At 39.4% G+C, this 20,915-nt stretch overlaps 1 protein-coding gene across 1 annotated transcript in view; it reads left to right on the top strand.

Annotated features, from left to right (window-relative positions):
- Positions 1–1,544: 1,544 nt before the first annotated feature.
- The window catches only part of LOC134288525 (breast cancer anti-estrogen resistance protein 1-like), a 276,480-nt gene continuing 257,109 nt past the window's right edge, over positions 1,545–20,915 (top strand). Inside the window, exon 1 of the mRNA XM_062853621.1 lies at positions 1,545–2,345. Coding sequence (XP_062709605.1) covers positions 2,088–2,345 — 258 coding nt within the window. The 5' untranslated portion in view covers positions 1,545–2,087. The remainder of the gene's footprint in view (positions 2,346–20,915) is intronic.

Raw genomic sequence — 20,915 nt, 5'->3', positions numbered from 1 at the left:
CCGAAGTGACAAAAATGGCGTAGGTGATTCTGCGCGAGGGTTTGCGTAACGCTTACAGTGCCCAAATTCGTTTGTTGTGATTCATGATTTTATGACTCTGCGTTATGTTTATACGACTCAGCGTCTGGTTGAGATGACTCAGCGTCATAGTTTTATGACTCAGAGCCATGCTACCATGACTCAGCTTTATGGTATTCAATTTATGAAAACGAGCTTAATTTTTTTCATAACGCTTTTGACGGCCATGGCTTTTGTTGATGGAATCAGTTATTATAATTCATGATAATCGTTGTTAACGTCACGATATCATGAAGCGACAAGTTTTATGATTTCATAGCATTTTAGTCATGGATCCGGCAACGAATTTTTCCGTCCGATTGGAATGCGGTCTTCTGCAAAGTTGTAGCTGATAGAGTAGCCTAGGATTACCAAGGGTCAACTAACCCACTAGGGCACTTAGGAAAATGTTACAGTGGATTGAATGAAAAACATCGTTTTCCCATAGTAATCCCCATACAAACTTTGAAGGGCTTGTGCAGTCTCAATTTTCAACCAAATGAGCTCAAATTTTTGGAGGAGGTATATAATCTGGTAAGGAATCGAATAAGCTGTGTGGAGCAAAAACGATTTTTTGAAACACGCTAATGTTTAGCTGTAGATTTTGGTTGCAGCCCAGTGGTTTTGTAATCGCTGAAGTTTCGTAACGTATCTGAACCTTCGACTCACATGGCGCAAATTAAAAAAAAAATGATATGAACCTTGTAACAACGGTTACACATATGAGTCAAATTTTGGCCAAGTGATTTAATCCCTCCAAAGATCCTTGATAAAAAGATTTCGCTTCCTAAAATTTTACCATTGTTTTCAGATTGATTATTTATATGTTCTTAAATATCTTCAGGCTCTAGACTCCCCCGTAAAAATTGTAGCTATGACAAAGTGTGTTGGAAGTGGACATCTAAGGACCGAAGGAGATGGTGAATTGCGAGGAAAGAACGAGGGGTGAGGTGGGATTTGGGTTCAGCTTGGCTTTCTACTTCACAGAATTGTTACCTTGTTCTGTGGCGGAGTTGGTTAACGCTCCCTGTCTAGCGAACATGGGGAGACGTGAGTTCAAATCCCACCAGAACAACGTGGATTTTTTCGCAGTTTTTCCACTCAATTTGTCCATTTTTTAACACATATTGTGCCTATGAACTTCAGGCATTACGTATGTCTAACATACCATTTCGGTTGGTTATCCAAAAAACAACAACATTTGTGTTGACCTCATATTAGCTTTTTTACCGAGAATCATTGTAACCAAACCATTCCATGTTTGAAAGACATCAATCAAGGTTGGAAACCACTGCCCCGCAGGATTCGCTTTTGTGAATGGAGCACAAAGTTTGCTTTTTCGTTGTTTCACTTTCCCCAGCCCACCAGCTAGCGCAGCGTCACGACTCCCCACACCTGGCTGGCGGCCAGATGGCTACGAAGAGTATATTTTGTCCTCTAGTGGAGTTAATCGGAGAGAACCGGGAGAGATCCTGCGAGTGCGAGAAAATGGTCCACGCCAGCCACCAGTCTGCTCGGATACGACTAGGATGCACCACCGCAGCTTTAAGCAACCATAGAAACAACCGTAGTCGTCTTGCGCTGGAATTCCGAATTGGTATCATTGGTAGTATCGAATTTTCGGTCGTTCCGGGGAAATCGTTGTCATTCTCGGATTGTTTCGACGCATTTTAGGGGTTTGAAACGCGGTTTTCTCAAATCCTGCATCCTGGCGCGAGTGATTGGGTCGTCCTTTGTTCGCCGAGTAATTCGATTCCGATTGAGGTAGGGCCACGCGAGTGAGTACCGTTTAGGGTGTGAAAGATAGCTTCCTCCTACCTATCGAATCGAATCGTATCGTTGCGTCGTAGTGAAGAATACTTCTACCCGGGAGTGCCATCAAGCCGGAAAGTGGGTCTTTCCCAGTAAATCCAATTATGTAATCAGCTGTTGCCAAAAGTGGAATTCGGTGTTACAAAGAAAGTTTCTTTTTCCGAGCACAGGGAGTGTGGGTGAAATACCAGTCAGTGCGAACGAAAATTGGTTCCGGAATGGAATCGTCACGTCCCTCGTTGGACTTTCTGCTGGAGATGAGCGAACCGGAGTCACGTTCTGGTTCGCCGGCCGGCAGTGGCAGCGGTGGTGAGTTGCACCGCCTTGGCCGTGGTGATGCTGATGCTGCTGCTGCTGCTGATGATGATGATGACGGTGATGGTGAAGATTCGCAAAAGGAGGGCAGCAAGGATTCCGGGGAAGGGTCAGATGAGCAACAGTCGGACGGCCAGCGGACAGCATCCAAGTCGAAGAAGGTACGTGAGCAAAATTTTATCAAATGCCCCAAGAAGACGTTGGGAAACACAGAAGCACGTAAAACACGTCACTGGCAGGGTATAAATTTTGCAACAATACCGTTAGAGTGGAATTTTGTATTCGGTTCGCGGATTATTATAAGAAGCACCATCGTCGGATGTGTATAAATGATATATCACATCACATCTTATGGCACCGTTGCAAATACTTTTTCACAACAATGTCACTTCAGTGGAAGCTTCTGTGACACACCATTAATCTGAAACTGCCACGATGAATTATTTTCCCAGCTAAGCACGTTACCTGTCCTTAACAGAAATCTTAACTTTGCCGAAGCTACTGAGCTCATGGTCAAACCTGGCCTACATCAATGCTAATATGCGATTGACATGAATATTTTGGACTAAAAAGGGTACTGCTTTAAACAACAAACAATTGCTAATTTAGGTTTCCCCATAAAATATGACCCTCAGAATGCCACCCACTGCGACTGCGTGCGACGATATCCATTTCATCCGAAACCGCCTGATCTTTAACTCCAAATTTATTACCCAATTCATATAAGCACTACCGAGGTCATTAATTCACGTATTTATTAATGTACACACAGATTTATCGCTTATTTGAATTATCTTCCTAATGACACTTTTTCCCTGCCGAAAAATGAGCCTCGAATTAATCTGAATTATTTATGTGGCAACTTGGTAAAGCGGCATTCGATCCCCTCGAAGGAGGACACACACATCCCATTCTATTCATTCTTTGTCCGATTCGTTTCGTCGAGAGGTGGCGCGGTTGGTTAGTGCAGTGTTGTGTCACCAAATATACGACTGATCAGACCAGAACGAATGCAACGAAGAATGACCACATGTGGGACTTCTTAACAGTGAAATTCTATAGCAGCAATGCATATGGTACGATGACACCTACCGCAACAAAAGGTTCTTGCTGATTCAACAGGGGCAAGAAAGAGTGACCTACCACATGCGTGTTTGGTCAGGCCACCACTCGCACCTATTTGGTTTGTGAGTATCAGATTTCAAAGATGATTATGCCGCTTGTAGTTTTGTTAAGCGATCGTTGTCTAATGTTTCGGGATCCGAAACAGATGCTGTCTACTTGTAGAACCAAAACGAAATGTCCACACAATCTTACACAGTGCAGTAACAGAGTGTTAGAGGTCCTAATGTACATTCAACTTTCTTAATCTCTCTAAAAATAATAATATTTTGGAAATTATTCCTCATTGCTTGGCTCATGGATGAACTACACAAGCTTCAACTTGGTTTTGCTAGCTCCTAGTCCTGTATGGCCAGTCGAGCTACAATTAGATAAGAAGTTAGAACTACTCAAACAGCACTGAGATAAATAAACATGACCTGAGTAACTCTCGTTGAATGTAATTACACAAAGTATATGAAAATAAAATAAAAATTTTCTGATAACTGTCCCCAGACAAATTGTAGAACAATTTCGCGCGATTGTTGATTTTTTTTCATTGATGATAAATCAGGCCGAACATGTCTAAAGGTCCAATCTGCAGAAGAGAGGCTCTCTTTGGTTTCTCTCTCTTTCGTTAATATCTCAGCTGTTTATTTGTATTTTGATTGCCTCCTTGCATTGAACGATGGTCAAAACAATTGTCTTACGATTTGTACAGCAAAAATAGTTGAAAAGTGTACCATTACATTGCAATAATTGAAAGAGAAAGTAAACAAAGAGAGCCTCTCAAATGCAGATAGGACCTATTGAAATGTTTGGCCTGAAATATTTGAATACTTTTTATAGAGCGTATTAGCACTTGGAAGCTGTTGAATTGCTATTATAATGCATATAAAATGTGCAGCTTATCTGGTATGATGGTTGAAGTGCATGCCTTCCGCGATGAGGTTCTGGGATCGAATTCCACTAGCTCACGGAATGTGAGTTCTTCCTTCGAAAGGATAATAAAGTCCTGAGTCCTTAGAGAAACTAGTGACACGACTTTTAGCTTTAGAAACACACAAAAATGTCCATTATTTTTTTCGGCATCGTAAAGTTTCATGTTTCCTAAATTTCTGCTGAAATTTAATATCAAATAACGTTAGAAAAAGGTCAAACATTTGGGGGAGGGGAAGGGGTCTATAAAAGCGTGAAAATGGGGGGAGGGGGTCGTATAAATCCTGAAAAATGATGAACGTTAAAAATGAATCTTCCCTGATATATGCAAAGTTATGATTCTTTTTTGAAAATGTGTTGCCATAATGTTCCTTTTTATTTTGTGGAGTGAAAACGCAGTGTATGAACGGTGAAGAATACACCGCCAACGTAGAAATAAGTACACAGATAAAAATAACGAAGTTTACACGTCATGTAAACTTCATTTTAGTCATGTAAATTTCCAGTTAAAATGGTTTACATGATATATCATGTAAATTTGTGTTATATGTCATGTAAAAACTCTGAGTCATGCTGAATTACATGACATATAATGGAAATTTACATGACTTTTCATGAGATTTACATGACATATCATGTAAACTTCCGTGAAATCCCACGCTCCAAACATGTGCATTATATGTCACAGAAATTTACACTATGTTTTCGATCTGTGTAGTTTGAGTGTTACATTCATAGTCTAGTCGAGTCTAGTCTAGTCTACCCATACACAAACATCTTTCAGAAAAACCCCGGAAAATGATAAAAAATGATAAAGCGGTGCCGAAACCTCCCAAACGTAACATTTTCTGTGAGAGTAAGCAGGCTAGCATGAATTCGTGCAGTGGACCATGCTTGTAAGGCACCCTAGATGCATTACAAGTATTGAAGTGGCTAGGTCTACTGTGCAGCGTCATTTACATATACATAATTGAACAAAACTATGGAACTGCGACATTTCTTCAGCCCCACCGTATCTTATGTGTTACAGATAAGAATCAAAAACGGTGGAAGTGACGTTGCTGAAAAAGTTAACGTCACTCCATTGAAGCACATCTTCTTGAGGTGGGACAAAGATCTTTTTCCTTATGTCCTGGCTCGAAAGCCTAGGCTCGGTATCTGAAACAAAAAAAAAATAACATGGCGGTCTCTTCCCGGCTGCCCTAAATAAACAAAATAATAAGTAAGATAGTATGATAAGCGGGTCAGATTTACAAATGTGGGGGTTCGGGCTCCAGTGTTGTGGGGGCTCTTTTTTAAAGGATATATTTTTGCCCACAAAACATGGGAAAAATCTAAAAATGTTATCATTCTTACAAATATTGTATTTTTCATTTGTTGATAGACATTCGAGCAAATCTTCGAGGAAAAAAATTCTCACACTTCAATTTGCACGGCAGTTAGTAGCAGAACAAACCATGTATTAATTGCACCAACCGAGAGTGTGCGTTAATGCTGTTTTTTGTTAGCGGTGACAAAACCCAATCTATGGGAAAAGCGGTGTGATCATATTTTGGAGGAGCAAATTTTTTCAGGTGTGAGTCTATTACGGAGCAAAATCCATTATCAACCCAAATATCATTATGAAATTTTAATGTCGTTGTGGAAAAAAATGAATTATAATTCTAGATCAATAAAATAAGCAGAACTAGGAAAAATGTTTATATTCATTGAATGTATTCATAAGATCTCATGTCTAGTAAAAAATCATGTCAAAGTTCATAGAGAAACTGCAAGAAGAATTCATAGGTGAAATGTTCAAGAAATTTCTAGTAAAATTTGTAGCACAATCGGTGGTATCGTTTTTGCAAAATTCAAAAACGAACTTCTAATGGATCAGTGCTGCAATCTCTGGCGAAATTGCTGGCCCCATAAAGAATGAACACTTAACAAAAACGTTCTAACACGACTGCTAGGGGAGGTTTTGGCGACCTCCCAATAGTAGTTTACGCAACGAGGTGCAGAATGACGATTTTTACAGTACGAGTCGTACATTTATCCAACGAGGCTTGCCGAGTTGGATAATTACGACGAGTGCTGTAAAAATCAAGTTCTGCACCGAGTTGCGTACAACATTTTTTGCAAGTTCATAAATTGCAAACTGCACACTGATGATCATAACCATATTTAAGAAATTCTTATCATAGCAGGTTATACTATGCAATTGTCACAATTTTTCAAAACTACGTACAGAAAACATTAAGAAGTTGATCAAACTGAAAACAGTGCTGTAATGGTTCATTACGCAACGCAAATCAGTGCTGTAATGAATCATTACAGCACTGTTAATTTGGTGTGGGAAAGTAGGCCTTTCCTGTCAGATTTGCGTGAGGTAAACAGCCTATTATTTACGATGAGAAATTGCAAAAAAGAATTTTCCACAAAACTATATAGTTATTTATGTGACGAGTTGCAAAAATTTGATTTTTTCAGCACGAGTCGTACATTTATCCAACGAGGCTTGCCGAGTTGGATAAATACGACGAGTGCTGAAAATATCGAGTTTTGCAACGAGTAACATACAAAATTTTATGCAATGATTTTTTCATTATACAACTTATTTGAGTTGCATAATGTTCATAGTGCAACTCAAATGGGTTGCATAATGAACATTATGCAACTATTTTTCATTATGCAACTCATTTCAGTTGCATAATGAACCAGTTCGGATAAATTGACCATTTTGATACCGAAATGAGTTAAATAAAATAGAAATTATGATACTGAATTGCATAAAAATCTTTACAAAACTATTAATCCTTTACTTCAACTCTATTCTTATTCTACTATATCGAACTGATTGCCTTTGTGCTGCTGTCACTTTTCTACCCTGTTCATGGTAGAATGATGAGCACGAGGATGTTGATGTGTGACTCTGTTCCTTTTCCAGTCCGATTGGGGGTCCGGGGTCCATTATGAGTTGCGGTTAGCCAATATCCAGGTTTCCGCCAGCCGCTCTCGGGGAGAAGAGCAACTGACGTAAAATTACAAGTGCCGGGGCTGGGATCGAACTCATGACCATCCACTTATGTAGTGAACGTGAAGCCACTTTGCTACGGGCCTAAAAAAACTTTAGACAGACAAACAAACAAGCCAATATTAGGATTTTTAAGGGTTTTGGTCACCGTTGATTTGTATATTTAGGGATTGTTGATTTTGTTCGGTGAAAACACGACTTACAACGTTTCGGCCTACAGACTTTCAGCAATCATCAGATTTGCATAAATCGATGTTCTTGTCATTACTTTACTATGGCTTTACTACTCAAAGTATGGCTGAAAGTCAGTAGGCCGAAACGTTATAAGTCGGGTTTTAGTGTGTTGCAACAAGCAAACAAAAACAACAAACCATAAATATATAGATAATGCAGGAATTCTTTGAAATCTAGTCGATAACTTTCTTCAAGATTTCCAGTATTTTTTTTCTTAAGCAATTGCATAAAAAAATGATAGTAAGTTTCGGAGGCATAATCCACTGTTTCATAGATATCTGGATGAGGAGTGGACCTGGTGTGATGGTTAAAGCACGTGACTATCACTCCCGAAAAACTCGTAAAATGTGATTTCTTCCTTCGGAAGGGAAGTAAAGCATGGGTGCCGAGATGGCAGCCCAATTTTTGCGCCGTTAAACTTATAAAACGATCCATGAAAAATTTCCAAATGATCCATTGATAACATTTCAATCTTCCATAGATTTTTTTAATTTCTTTGTGTTTGTGCATTTTAACTTAATGCTAATTCTTCACACACTTCCACACGCTTAAAAATCCGTTCCGAATTTTGTGAACAAAAAATCATGGCAACCAGAACAGTCAGTCTACTTGTTTTCGTGATAAAGTTCTTGTTTTCGTGAATTGTTGCAACTCATTTCTGTGAACTTGTTCTTGAATATAGGGATATCTGTTCCTGTCATCAGCAAACTCGTTACGATTCAGAATGTAAGAACAGAGTTCCTGGTTTCGTGATAATAAAATTCCATACGCGTGATGTTTTGCCCGATAACGGGAACACATTTCACGACTATATGTAGCTGTCACTTTCTGTAACGCTTCGATAAAGAAAAATAAAAAAAATGGACCATCAGGCAGCTAGAAGTGGTAAGTGTATTTTTCAACTGCAATATACAATTATTTCGAAGGATTTTTACGAAAATAACTTGCTATTATTTATTCTAGATTTGAATTCCTTCATCCAGCGAAAAAATCAAGCTCCTTTGCACGTCGTTGGCAATATATTCTAGCATCTCATAAGATCGCTGAAGCGACGATTGCGATTGCCCTCTGATCAACAATCTCACAACAATCAATGCTGCAAATTAAACTTCCCGTGCGTGAGAATTTCCCAGCAATCAGCGTCCTTATTTTATTCGAGAAAAACAGTCTTCGCACCGAACTTTCGGGAGCGGATGAAGAAAATTTGCTTTATGCCCGGCAGTTTCGCAATTTTCAACGAGTTGAAGCTGGACCGCAACGTCCATCGAGGCGATCGAGGGATAAACATCGTTTGTGAACGGATTCCACCTCTGCCAGACTCATTTGTGGTAAATGGTTAATAATATTATGTTCGTAATATAGAACCATTCAATTCATTGCAAAAATAGAGATAAAGGTGAGCTTCTAATAAAATTATCTGAAATCGAGTAATTCTTAACACTTTTCATGGAGGGTGACCTCGGGAACGAATTCCCAATCGCATGTTTTTTTTTGTGCAGGCAGCGCATAGCGCTCTTTTACAAATCATGAACTAAGTTCTCGATGCCGTGATTGAAATCACGGCTATAGGAACACAGTTCTTGATCTCGGGATTTTTGTTCTGCTGGGCCTGTCGATCTGTTACAGACCATGAACTATGTTCCCGGAGCCATGCATTTGAATCACGGCTTCTGGAACACAGATCACGTTCACATGATTTATGTTCTGCCTTTGTCATTTGTCAGGCGTTACCCATACGTTACGTGCATGACGTGGAACAGATTTCACAATATCGTGATTTTAAATCACGGTGTATATTTGTAAATGAAGTTCTCGCTTGATCTAGAATTCGTGACTAGATGTGGACAGTTTTCGGAACGGATTTATTTGCGTGCATAGAAGCATAACAGAAAACCAGAAAGCAGTCATTTGAATCCATGAAACATTGCCGAATGCTCCCTTCTTTTCGTAAAGTTTATCAATGAAAAATTCCAAAGTATATGAGCCGTAAAATGGCTGAAACGATCAATAGAATGATTCATATGAAATAGGAAACAACCCCTAAAACAATTGAAAATGATCCATAAAAAATACGAAAATGATTCATAAAATTTTGGGAACGATCCATAAAATATGGAATATTCATAATTATGGATCGTTTTCATATTTTCTATGGAAACGAATGCTTTATGATTTTCTGATATGCTTCTATTGAATTTTGAAAAGTTTTCAATGGATCATTTGGTATTTTTTTATGGATCATTCGCAAAATAACATTTTCCCGTCCCGAGATGAACTAGCCTAGGGCTAAAAATCTCGCCTACAGATAAAAAAAAAATCTGGACAAATAGTTGCAGTCTTTCTCAAAAGAATCACAACATATTCTATACATCTTGCCAGTAGACAGCTATTTGAAGTTCTAATGACAAACAATCAAATCAAGAGAAGTTTCTTGCAGTTTTTTTTCATGCTTCACATTTTCTTTTTCGTGATGTTGAATTTTGTGGGGGCGCCCAAAATATGGGGGCCCGGAGCCCTGCCCCCCTGCCCCACCCTAAATCCGGCACTGAGCAAAGGTAAACTTGATGCAGAATGATGTTTGAATTACAAAAGTCTCTACTAAAAGTTTTATGGGTTTTTATAAAAACATAACAAAATTGATTGCAATTATTTATATGAAAAACATATCAAACCCAGTTAATTGTTAAAAATATTGAAAAAATATGCATTACATGCGCCAAGGGCCCAGCACTTTATGCAATAGTGTGTGATAAATCGCAATTCATCATGACCGACAGTGTCCCGCGCGGCTCTACCAATAGGTAGCAGCGTATTCATGAAAACTATATAACAACAATATTATGAAATTTCTTCTGTAATATCTCTTTGTCTGTGAATTAACTAGTTACCTATAAGCCCAGACAACCAGTAATCGTATAACATGTTGCATAAGATGATAATGTGGAGGCCATATGCGTGCATGCCTCCATTTAGGCGCATGTAAAATGTACGCATATCGCCTCCACTTTAACATCTTATGCAACATGTTATACGATCACAGTTTAACTGGGAGATATCTGCGTAGGTACATTGATTGAAAGTACATATTTGTATAACTTACACGTAGTTCAATAAGTTCGGATACACCATATAACTTGAATTAATTTCACATCTGTTATTCAGATTTTCAAAGTAAATGTATTTATTGAAAGGTCATATAACACTGATAAAATGCAGCATATGGATTTGAATACATCTCTTTCTACTTTTTTTATAACTCTTAGATGTATCTAAAGTTTGTTGGCTTTGACACGCTGGAATTTCGAAAAATTGCTCATGCTACAGAAGTCGAAAACGTTGACTTTTGAGTTTACATCTCGCTATACTAAATTAAAATAACTAAATTAATAGACAAAAAATTTACACTGATATCAATTTGCAAGTTTAGTCAAAATGTGCTTAAATCTATGAAAAAGGCATAAATACATTATATAAAGCCAATTTTGGTTAAAATTTGCCACAATAGGGATATAATCAAATTTTGGAAAACATAATTATAATGGTTAAACTGAGATATAACACAGCCTTGCTTTTTTACAAAGCAAAAGTCATTAGAACAGGTACAGCGGCAATTTTAGCAATTTCAAAGATCAAGATACAATGACTCCGTACTTCACCCAATCTAAATGATATAGATTATTTCGTATTGCCATAGTTGCTACCACTAATGTTGAGGACAACAACCTAATTTGATTTAACTTAACACCATTACTAAATAACAAATAAACGAAATGTCAATGACAGACGTGCGTGCCGGCCGAAAGGAACTTGAGACACATTCGCAATTATTTCAAAAGGATAAATGACAGTTTATTTCAAAACATATACTGTATTTGATCAGTATTACACACAAATAAAACCGTTCCAGAAAACGTCAAACTCCAGTCACGGATTCACGAACTAGCTGGAACAAAGTTTACAAATATACACCATGAATCAAAAACACGGTATCAAGAACTGTCAAGAACTATGTTCCGCAAACTGTGCGTAACGCCTGCGAAATCCAGCACAGCGCTTCGTAAAAATCGGGGAAACGTGATTTAAGTTCTAACAATTATCGACTCATTCATAAAAATGGAAACGTTGTTCACGAATGCGGGCGATTTGTTCACGGCTGCGTTCGGGAAATCGTGATTTTGATCATGGTTATAAGATTCTAATTCATGGTCTGCATTTTGTTAGAGGAGTAATCTATTTTGAGAATATTTTTCACATATTATACACCATACTTACCTTTTATAACAATCGAAAATGACGAAGATTATGGAGATGCTGACCAGCCAATCATCTATTTTTGGCAATAGATTTTCAATCAATGATGTTAACTAATTAAGAACGATTTTTCAGGTTAAAGCTCACAACAGCCCTTCCTATCCATAGAAGGTATCTGAAGAAATACACGCCATCAGAACACAATTTAGCACAATCCTCCTTTTGACTTAAATTCACACATAAACTATATTATTGCACAAACTTCTACAATTATTTACTTTAATCAGAGAAAAAAGCAGAAATTAATCGGCAAGAGAAACGGATTCGTCGAATGTTTTTTGCGGCACTTGTGTGGATGTTGTCTACTGGCCGGATGTTCGCTTTTGTCTTTGACAGCGCGCATGAAGGGAGTTCACGATATCAGGAACGAAATCACAAATATAACGGGTGGCCACTAAATAACGGGAATGCTTTTAGCAGCTGATTAAAAACAATAGAAGCGTCCATAGAGTAAACATTTTTTAGACAAAACCATCGTCTATCTATCCACAAAGTCAGCGTATTTTTTATTTTGTGTCAACTTATTCTGTTCTGCAGAAAACGACATTGAAACAGGAAGCACTACCAAAACGCCTTGGACGGCTCTACTGATTGCTCAAAACAACCGTAAAAAAAGTTAATAGCAAACCATTATAAAACTAGAACCCGCCCGGTTTTGAATGAATTCCACATTTCGGCATCCCAAGAAACAGATCCTGAAGGAAATAGAGGAAAACTAGCAAAACCAATAAGCATGATATCATTTCACATAATAAAATCTTCTTTTGTGACATGGGCTGGATAAATCAATAGAATGCCTTGTTAAATAACAAATATTTACATCAAATCACATTTACACATTCGTTATAAAAAAAATAGCACAAAAAAGTTCAACAATGAACCGCAGTGCACAAATTACATCGACACGTTTTGGTGATACAGAAAAATAACATTTTTTGGTAATTTCTATAAATGTCATTTACGGGAAAAGGCTACAACCAAAGCAAAAAAAAAAACAAGTCAGTATCCCCATTTTTTCTTATTACTGTTTGAGTGTGTAGATGCTAAAGGTAGCTGAGAAACCATTTATTTTGACCAACGATTTCACAGACGCAGAAAATGCGTGAAAGTAAACTCTGAAAAGTCGTACAAAGCAGTTGCTCCAACATCACTGCAAAAAAAATACTGTACAAATTACTACGTTCAACTTTCTTAAATTTTATATTTTCCATGGACGTACATTGTTAAACCTTTATGATAGTTAAATTCAGATTGCCATTTTTAAAGATCATATATTTTTAAGAGCACATTCAAAGCATTCCCGTTATTTAGTGACCACCCGTTAGATATTGGGGATCTCAATATGGTGATCAAGGTTCACATTTTTGGAAAGCGTTACGAAATGCGTAGCCCAGTTGAAGAGGCATGAACTGTGTTCCTAGTTGATCACCAGAACTAGAAATTCTGCTCACGTAATCGAGAATTAATTCCTAAATTTGATTAGACTATTGGTTCTTATCATCATGATTTTTTGTTCCTGAATATCGGAACGGTTTTATTTGCGTGTATGTGAGCTTTCAATTAATACATTCACTTTGCAAATCTGAAGTTCAGATGGGAAATAAATTCAATTTTATTGTGTATCCGAACTTATTGAACACCGTGTAAGAGGATATGAAGCCCCCCAGAGTCCTCTGAAACCTCCTGATACACCCTGAAACGGCTGGAAACGCCTCTGACTCCCCACCCTAAAAACTCCCTTGAAATCCCACTGACCATCCCCTTTTTGCACCTGAAAGCCTTAACCCCCTCCCCTTTGCATCTCCAAGCCACTTGTCCATCTTAACCCTCTAATACCCAATCCCGCCTTTAGACGGGGTATAGTTTGAGCATTTTTGTAATTTTTGTTTCATGGAAAATCATTTTTTTTATATTTTTGGCTGATATTTAGGACTGTTTTGTATATCTCAAAATAGTTTTTGGTGTATTTTAAAGCGTATTTACATTTTATAAAAATCATTGAAAAATTGATGTTTTAGTCACCTTTTAGAAGTCATTGTTTATTTTGTATTGAATCGCTACAATTAACATATTTTAAATTTTTCCCAAATCATTCTATCCTTGTTTAATAGTTTAAGGAAATCGAATACACTCTAAAATTATTTTCCTTAAAATTACACGGAAAATTAAATTTTCTATGAAAAAAAATTAAAATAACAATATTTTTAACAATAATCATAAAATCTCAAAATGTTTTCATCTCAAAAAATCCGTTCCCCAAATTGGCTTCCAGGAAAAATATAAAAGTGTGGGGATGTTCAAAAATAAAAATAAGAAAAATCAAAAACTAAAATTCACGATTTCGAGAATTAAAAAGAATTATCTTCCAGAACATGTTTAAATCGATTTAAGATGACGAAAAATGATATTTAGATCAAAATCAAAAATTTGGGTATTAGAGGGTTAAACTTTTTTGCAACCTTGGAATCCATTTAGGTAATGAATTCATTTAGGTAAAAATTCTATCTTGTACCGACTTTTCGAACCCTCTAAAGTAGAATACCCTCTTCGAATGAGTTCGATGTACTTCGCATTGCACCAGTAATTGAAAGAGTCGCTAATCTTTGAGGTTTTTTCCAGCTTCTTTTTGTAGTATCCGAGCTTTTCGGCTGGTCTGCCATCAGCCGATTTGTACTCCCGCACTCAACTGACGATACGTCCATCTGCCATGAAATTGTTCACTAAACTGAAGTACATCTAAATTTCCATCCAGCACATGCTTACGCATGATTGACGTTTCTGGTACATCTCGCACGCAAGGTGTCAAGTTAGCGTTAGCGTTTTGAGAGCACGTTCACAAGAATTCATTCGTGCACGCTAAAATAATGATAATCGCACACGGTATGATAAGACTTTCAAATTGTCCAAACTCTCAAAATATACAACTTATAAGCTGACACCTCTGGCTACTACACTTTTGTGCTAATCTTTTATTTATTTTAGGCCACCAGACCATAGTGACGCATAGGTAACTCTGGGTCTCACAATTGCCGAGTAAGTCCAGTGGATCATTTTCGATTTTAATCCCATTTTTTATCAATAGTTTTCTTACAGATCCAAAGAGCACGTGTAGCTTTACCAACTGCCTGCTCAAGATGTGAATTCTAATTTAGTGTACTGTCAAGATATACTCCAAGATACTTGATTGCATTTGAAAGTTCCAAAGAAGTTCCTTTCAATTTCAAATTAGTTATTGATATTTTTTTCGTTCGTGGTTTTAGAAGGATTAATGCTCAATCCTTCCTTATCGCATCACGAGGAGACTAAATTTATTGCAGTTTGCATTCTGTTAGTGATAACGTTGTCATTTTTACCACGAACTGATATGACTATGTCATCAGCGAAGCCAGGGCTGCAAAACGGTGAGTCGATAGGGAGAGCGTCCATCATAGCTCTGGTTCTCACAAGCTCTTAACTCACGGGTTCCCAACCGGTGGTCCGCGGCCCCCTAGGGGGCCGTGAAGCCAGTCCAAGGAGGCCGCGATGTTACCAAAACTTGTTAAATTATTATTCTATTTTGTGCAACCCCCATAAGCAACAATTTTAGGGAACAAATTTTCAGTACAAAACGCATTCAGATGAAACATTTTTCGGCTGCGCCGCTATTTTTCAGCTATAACTCAAATTGAATGTACATGACATCATTGTTTACGAAATGTGAGTGTCGAATAAAAAAAAAACGTATCATTGATCGTCGAAAGCCCCTCCCACAATTAATTTCTGGCTATGCCACTGTACCCAAAAAACTCGGTTTCGTTCATTAAATTCGATTTTTTTCCAAAAAAGTCATTGGGCCCCAGATGCTTCGACAATTTTTAAAGGGGGTCGCCATCTCAAAAAGGCTGGGAACCCCTGTCTTAACTCATGCTTCCACGGGTAGCTGGTAGTGCTGATAGTGCAGTCTGGGTACTGTTGTCCTCTCGACTTCATCTAGATTGAGGAGGTACGTCCCAAGCGTCAAAAGGAAGTGTGGCTCAAACAGCGTCTGTTCTGGTATCCAGCGGCTATTTCATACTCATAGCTCCTCCACCGGAAGCTATACCTAAGATGGCTGCTCCACCACGGTGGATAGGAGACCTTAGGTTAACAACCTACTGTTTCCGAAACCCAAAAACCGTTACAGAAATCGAAAATGAAAGATTACGAACTGATTCAACGGCAACGACTTAAAGCGGAACAACGGACAAGAATTGAAACTTGGAATATATATTAACCCTAGCCCAGCAGGTTAAACTGGCACAACTAGCCAATGAGGCATGCCGTATGAAGCTTGAGATCCTAGGACTGAGCGAAGTCCGTTGGCCGAACTTTGGAGAGAACAGATTGGCGTCGGGTCATATTCTGCTATACTCTGGCCTACGAGGTGAACACGACCCTCGCTACCGTGGAGTTGGTTTCCTGCTCAGCGCTCACGCCCACGCTGCGCTTATGAAATCGGAACCCAAGTGGGAACCTATTAATGAGAGGATAATTGTAGCCAGATTCAGAACACGGGTTCGAAACCTTACCATGATTCAATGTTACGCGCCAACCGATGCTGCCGAATTGCAAGACAAAGAGAACTTTTACAGTCAACTGAATGCTGTGGTGGACAAGATTCCGAAAGGTGATATCCAGATCCTCATGGGCGCCTTCAACGCGAAGGTTAGTTCCGACAACTCGGACTATGAGCTCCGGACGCCATGGTCTCGGAGAACTGAGCGAGAACGGAGAGCTGTTTGCAGAGTTTTGTGGCAACAATGACATGGTGATTGGAGGATCGGTCTTTCCTCATCGACCAGTGCACAAAATGAAATGGGTTTCCCGTGATGGCGTCACGGAAAATCAAATCAGCCACATCTGCATCAGCCGAAAATGGAGACGGAGCCTTCTTGATGTGCGGAACAAACGTAGTGCCGACATTGCGTCCGACCATCATCTCTTAATCGGCGAGATCCGGCTGCGCATTGCTATAGGATCCATCATCGTCAGGAGCAGAAAATCGGGCACCGGTTCAACACACGCCGACTGGAAGACTCTACGGTGAAAAGGTCCTTCGTCGAGGAGCTAGAGAACCGTGCTGCGAATATTCCAGAAGGTGGAAGCGTAGAAGATCAATGGAGCGCCTTCATCGCCACCGGCGAGTATAATTTGGGTGAGCTACGCACCCGAAAAAAGCAGTGGATCACAGGTGATACCTGGAGGAAGATAGAGGAGCGGAGGAACGCTAAAGCCGCGTTAGAGCAAGCGAAAACACGAGAAGCCAAAGCCGTAGCCCATCTGCGCTTCGGCTCTCGAGAAAGAAGTGAAACGCTCATAGACGGGACAAAAGAGCGTGGGCGGACTCCCTAGCCAATGAAAAGCAAAGCAAAGCAAAGAAGTTGAACAGAGATCCAATGAATGGAGCTTGCGACTAACTACACACTCTCAATGTGCACAATTCGAGAGTTCAATATTTTAAAGTCAATAACGGCGCCGGCCACGTCCTTATGGTCATCGGGAAAGGGGAAGGAATGTTAGTTCGACAACCGTTGTTACTAGAAACCGTGAAATCCACAGCATCCACACAGTTGTCTTGGGAAGGAGTATTTGTTAGTAGAAAAGGGTAAGGTGTGGATTTTGGAGCCACCTTTGGTAGGTGATATGATCCACTAGTTATATAAAAATACACGTCACGGTCTTCATCACGATTACGATTTATTTGGTCACGATGACCAACCCAAACAATAGTAAGGGTAATACACACGTCAGCACTCAGCAGTTTTTCAATATTAACCGCGTTAGCGCATTGATCGTTTACTTAACCGTGAAAACCGGTTGCACATGCACATTGAGGCCACTCCCAAGCTCCGTTTATTGATTTCGTGTGCAGTTTCGATTGTTTTGGTCAATCACGAAATAGTAAATACGACTTCTACGGTCATCTCATATTCCGTTTTTGTCAACTGAACTCGAACCTCCATAACTATAGTCACCCTGATACCTGATACCTTAGTAATCACACCTCACACGATTGTATATATATCCTCGAGAACGAAAGTATTACTTGTTGAGTCTGAATAATCAAGAACGTTAGTTGAACTGAGCCTGTATTGAGGCTGAAGAAGCAATGCAGACTCTTCAAAAACTTTTTTAGTCCAGCTGTAAAAAAAAGTGATTTAACGTTGTAAATACATGAGATCATTAATTCTGCATGACTACCTGTATGTGCTGGCTGAACAGATGATGAATGTACTATTCAACTTTACACTCAGCCAAATAATCCTACGATTAGCATAAGGTTTAACTTATGAAATGGCCTTTAAACAATTTATAACGATTAGTATGAATTTCATGAGGTCGCTTTATGACGCAGAATCGACTCACAGTTTGGCTTTTATACACATTTAGCAACACGATGTTACCGAACGGTAACATTTTGTTTTGCTCTGTTACGATGTGGGACGGTAGGCTCAAACAAGTTGTAAAGCTAGCAACGTCCAAATCAAATCGGTGGGCGGCTGATGAGCTAACGCTACCAACGCACAGCACAATTGATGGGTAGGCTGAGCGCCCACGGCAGCCAGATAGCGGATGCGGGAAAACGCAGCACCCACAACCCGTCAAAAAGGAGTGCTGAGAGGGGCTAAGAAACAGCGAGGCCGATGGGAGTGCAGGAGTTGAATACCGACTACGAGACAGTGAGCAAGTGCCGAGCCCAGTGCTCTATAGTTGAGGGCAGAAGGTTTAAAGTTTTTCTTAACACCGGTCGCGTGAAGTTATTTCGGTAGATGCGATATTAGATTACGACGGTCTGATCGGTGATAAGTGTGGAAGCTACAGATCAGCGAAGCTCGGATCCACCAGGAATAATTTTCAACCGGGCTGTTAGCGCTAACCAAGCCCGGCCACGTGGCGAAATAGTCAACGGAGCTGGACCTAAGACCTGTCCGCTGCCCCTTTTCATTCCGAGGTGGCCGGGATCGCCCGCCGAGTCCGAAACCATCAAACCCAACCTTTCGGGGGTTCAATACGACTGTTGCAGCCACCCGAGTCAGCAGGCATCCGCCAAGTCATTTGAAGGTACCACACGTCTTCTGTCGAACAACGTCGCGTCACCGCCTCGCCACCCCGGAAGCGGCCGAGGCTCAGACCAGCTGCTTGGGGCTTAGGCCAGTCCCCGTCTGGGACGGCGCAACTACTCCCGGGGTCAAATCGTTTCAACGATATTCTCAAGCGTCGATAGCCGTGTGGCTTGTGGGAACGAGCTCAGTGATTTCGACGTTCATGGATAGATTCCAGTCTGCATCATTTTACGATTTTTCTGCTTTATGGAAAGTTTATGTAATTATGTCATTTGTTTATTTGTTTATTTATTCATAATTCAACTGACTTAGAAGTCTTATTGAATAACTTAAATCTATAGATACAAAACTGCATTGAAGACATACTAACTACAAACAATTATTGCACACAAAAACTATTACATTACACAATCATCGAGAATTTACTTTTTCAGAAATAAAAAGCAGACCTACACATAATAATCACATTCGACACAGCTGACATCATAAAATATCATTAACATTCAGTAGATACACAGTATTTGAGACGAGCAATAAAATAACTAGTGACATTCAAAATTCATTGACAAAAAGGTTTCCACGTTTCATTGTGACGATTAACAAATTCTCTGATTCTCACATTCTTTGGCCATATACCCGGAACCAATGCCCGTGTTTGCCATCCCTTATCAAGAATAACTTTAAAAGAAATAAAATCGGGTTTTCTAAAACGATTCCATTTGGAAGTCAATTTCACTACATCGATGCGCTCGGGTTGCGGTGTACCTATTGCTCGAGAGACCATCACTTGTATATCCCGTTCGGTTGCACTTTCATCAATGTTTGTGACGAACAATGAGAAGTCGTCGTCGTCATTCGTAGTGTGCTTCTTCTCATTACTTTTCGTGTGTGGGGCATTTATTTCGGTTTCGTTGCGTGGTTTGGACGATGAGATGGGTGTCGAATGGAGCAGCGAAACACCACTCGAGAAGGCTGCTGTAGTCGGTAGCGAAGCTTTCGACATCATTTCTAGAATTCCCGCCACAGATGATTTCAGTTCTTTCACTTCTTCTTCAATCGTTTTTGCGTTCGTCGTTTTGCTCGTAGGGTTGGACAAGATACCATCTCTCGCTCTCCGGAACTTATCCATACAGGTATCGCACATCCAAATGATGTTCAACGAGAGAGTGCACACATCTTCTTCGCTTAGTCCAACACAATTAGCGTGATATAGCCCCGCGCAATCTCCTTCGCAAACTGTGAATAGTTCGGTAGTAGAGTCCACACTTTTGGAGCATTTTCGGCATCTCCTATCTCTTTCCATCGCCGATCAGAAATGGCAGTTAAGTTACTGCTGACGTTATATGGAGCAAAATAATTTCGTATTTTTGTTATTTTCTTAATTGTAACGATGTCACGGCGCTAAACTGGAACAACTATGATAATACACGATTGTCCGAACTAAACATATTTTTTTATCAACGTCAAAAAACAATCGAAAAAACAATCGATTGAGGAGCAAAAGCACCTTCGTGGTAAACGTTACGACACGACTCTCATAATAAGCATGAATATTTTTTCCTAATTATTCTTATGGGCATGTCATCTATACTTTACATCCATACTTTACAGTTATGGCTAAATTTCATAAGATATTTTGATGAATTCCGGTAGTTTACTTCGCTGAGTGTATATTCTACCAGTTATCTCCACAGTTATTACATATATTTGGGCATAGTGGCTATTTGAGATATCACTTACCCTATTGCTGATTAAAGGGGTTGAAAACCCTATACTTCAGACCAATATTCAGCTATCGTAGTGTTCAGTCATTGGCACCGTAAACCAGCCAATATTCAGCTAATTCTATATTGATCAGCATTCATTGATAATTGGGTACTCACAGTAAAACTCTCGGTATGTTACATGTACTATACTGCACCTCCCTAACAACACCATTGCGGCACTACTCACCTAGAAGATCTTTACAAAATCCAGACAATATCCAATGATTGAGTCCCAAAGTATAAGCTGGACAATCGACCCAGCTCAGCTGTGTGATGTGGTTT

Source organism: Aedes albopictus, chromosome 2, assembly GCF_035046485.1.
Source record: "Aedes albopictus strain Foshan chromosome 2, AalbF5, whole genome shotgun sequence".
NCBI classification, from domain to species: Eukaryota; Metazoa; Arthropoda; class Insecta; order Diptera; family Culicidae; genus Aedes; species Aedes albopictus.
The sequence above is the reverse complement of the archived record's forward strand: the minus strand, read 5'-3'. Positions and strand labels throughout refer to the sequence as shown.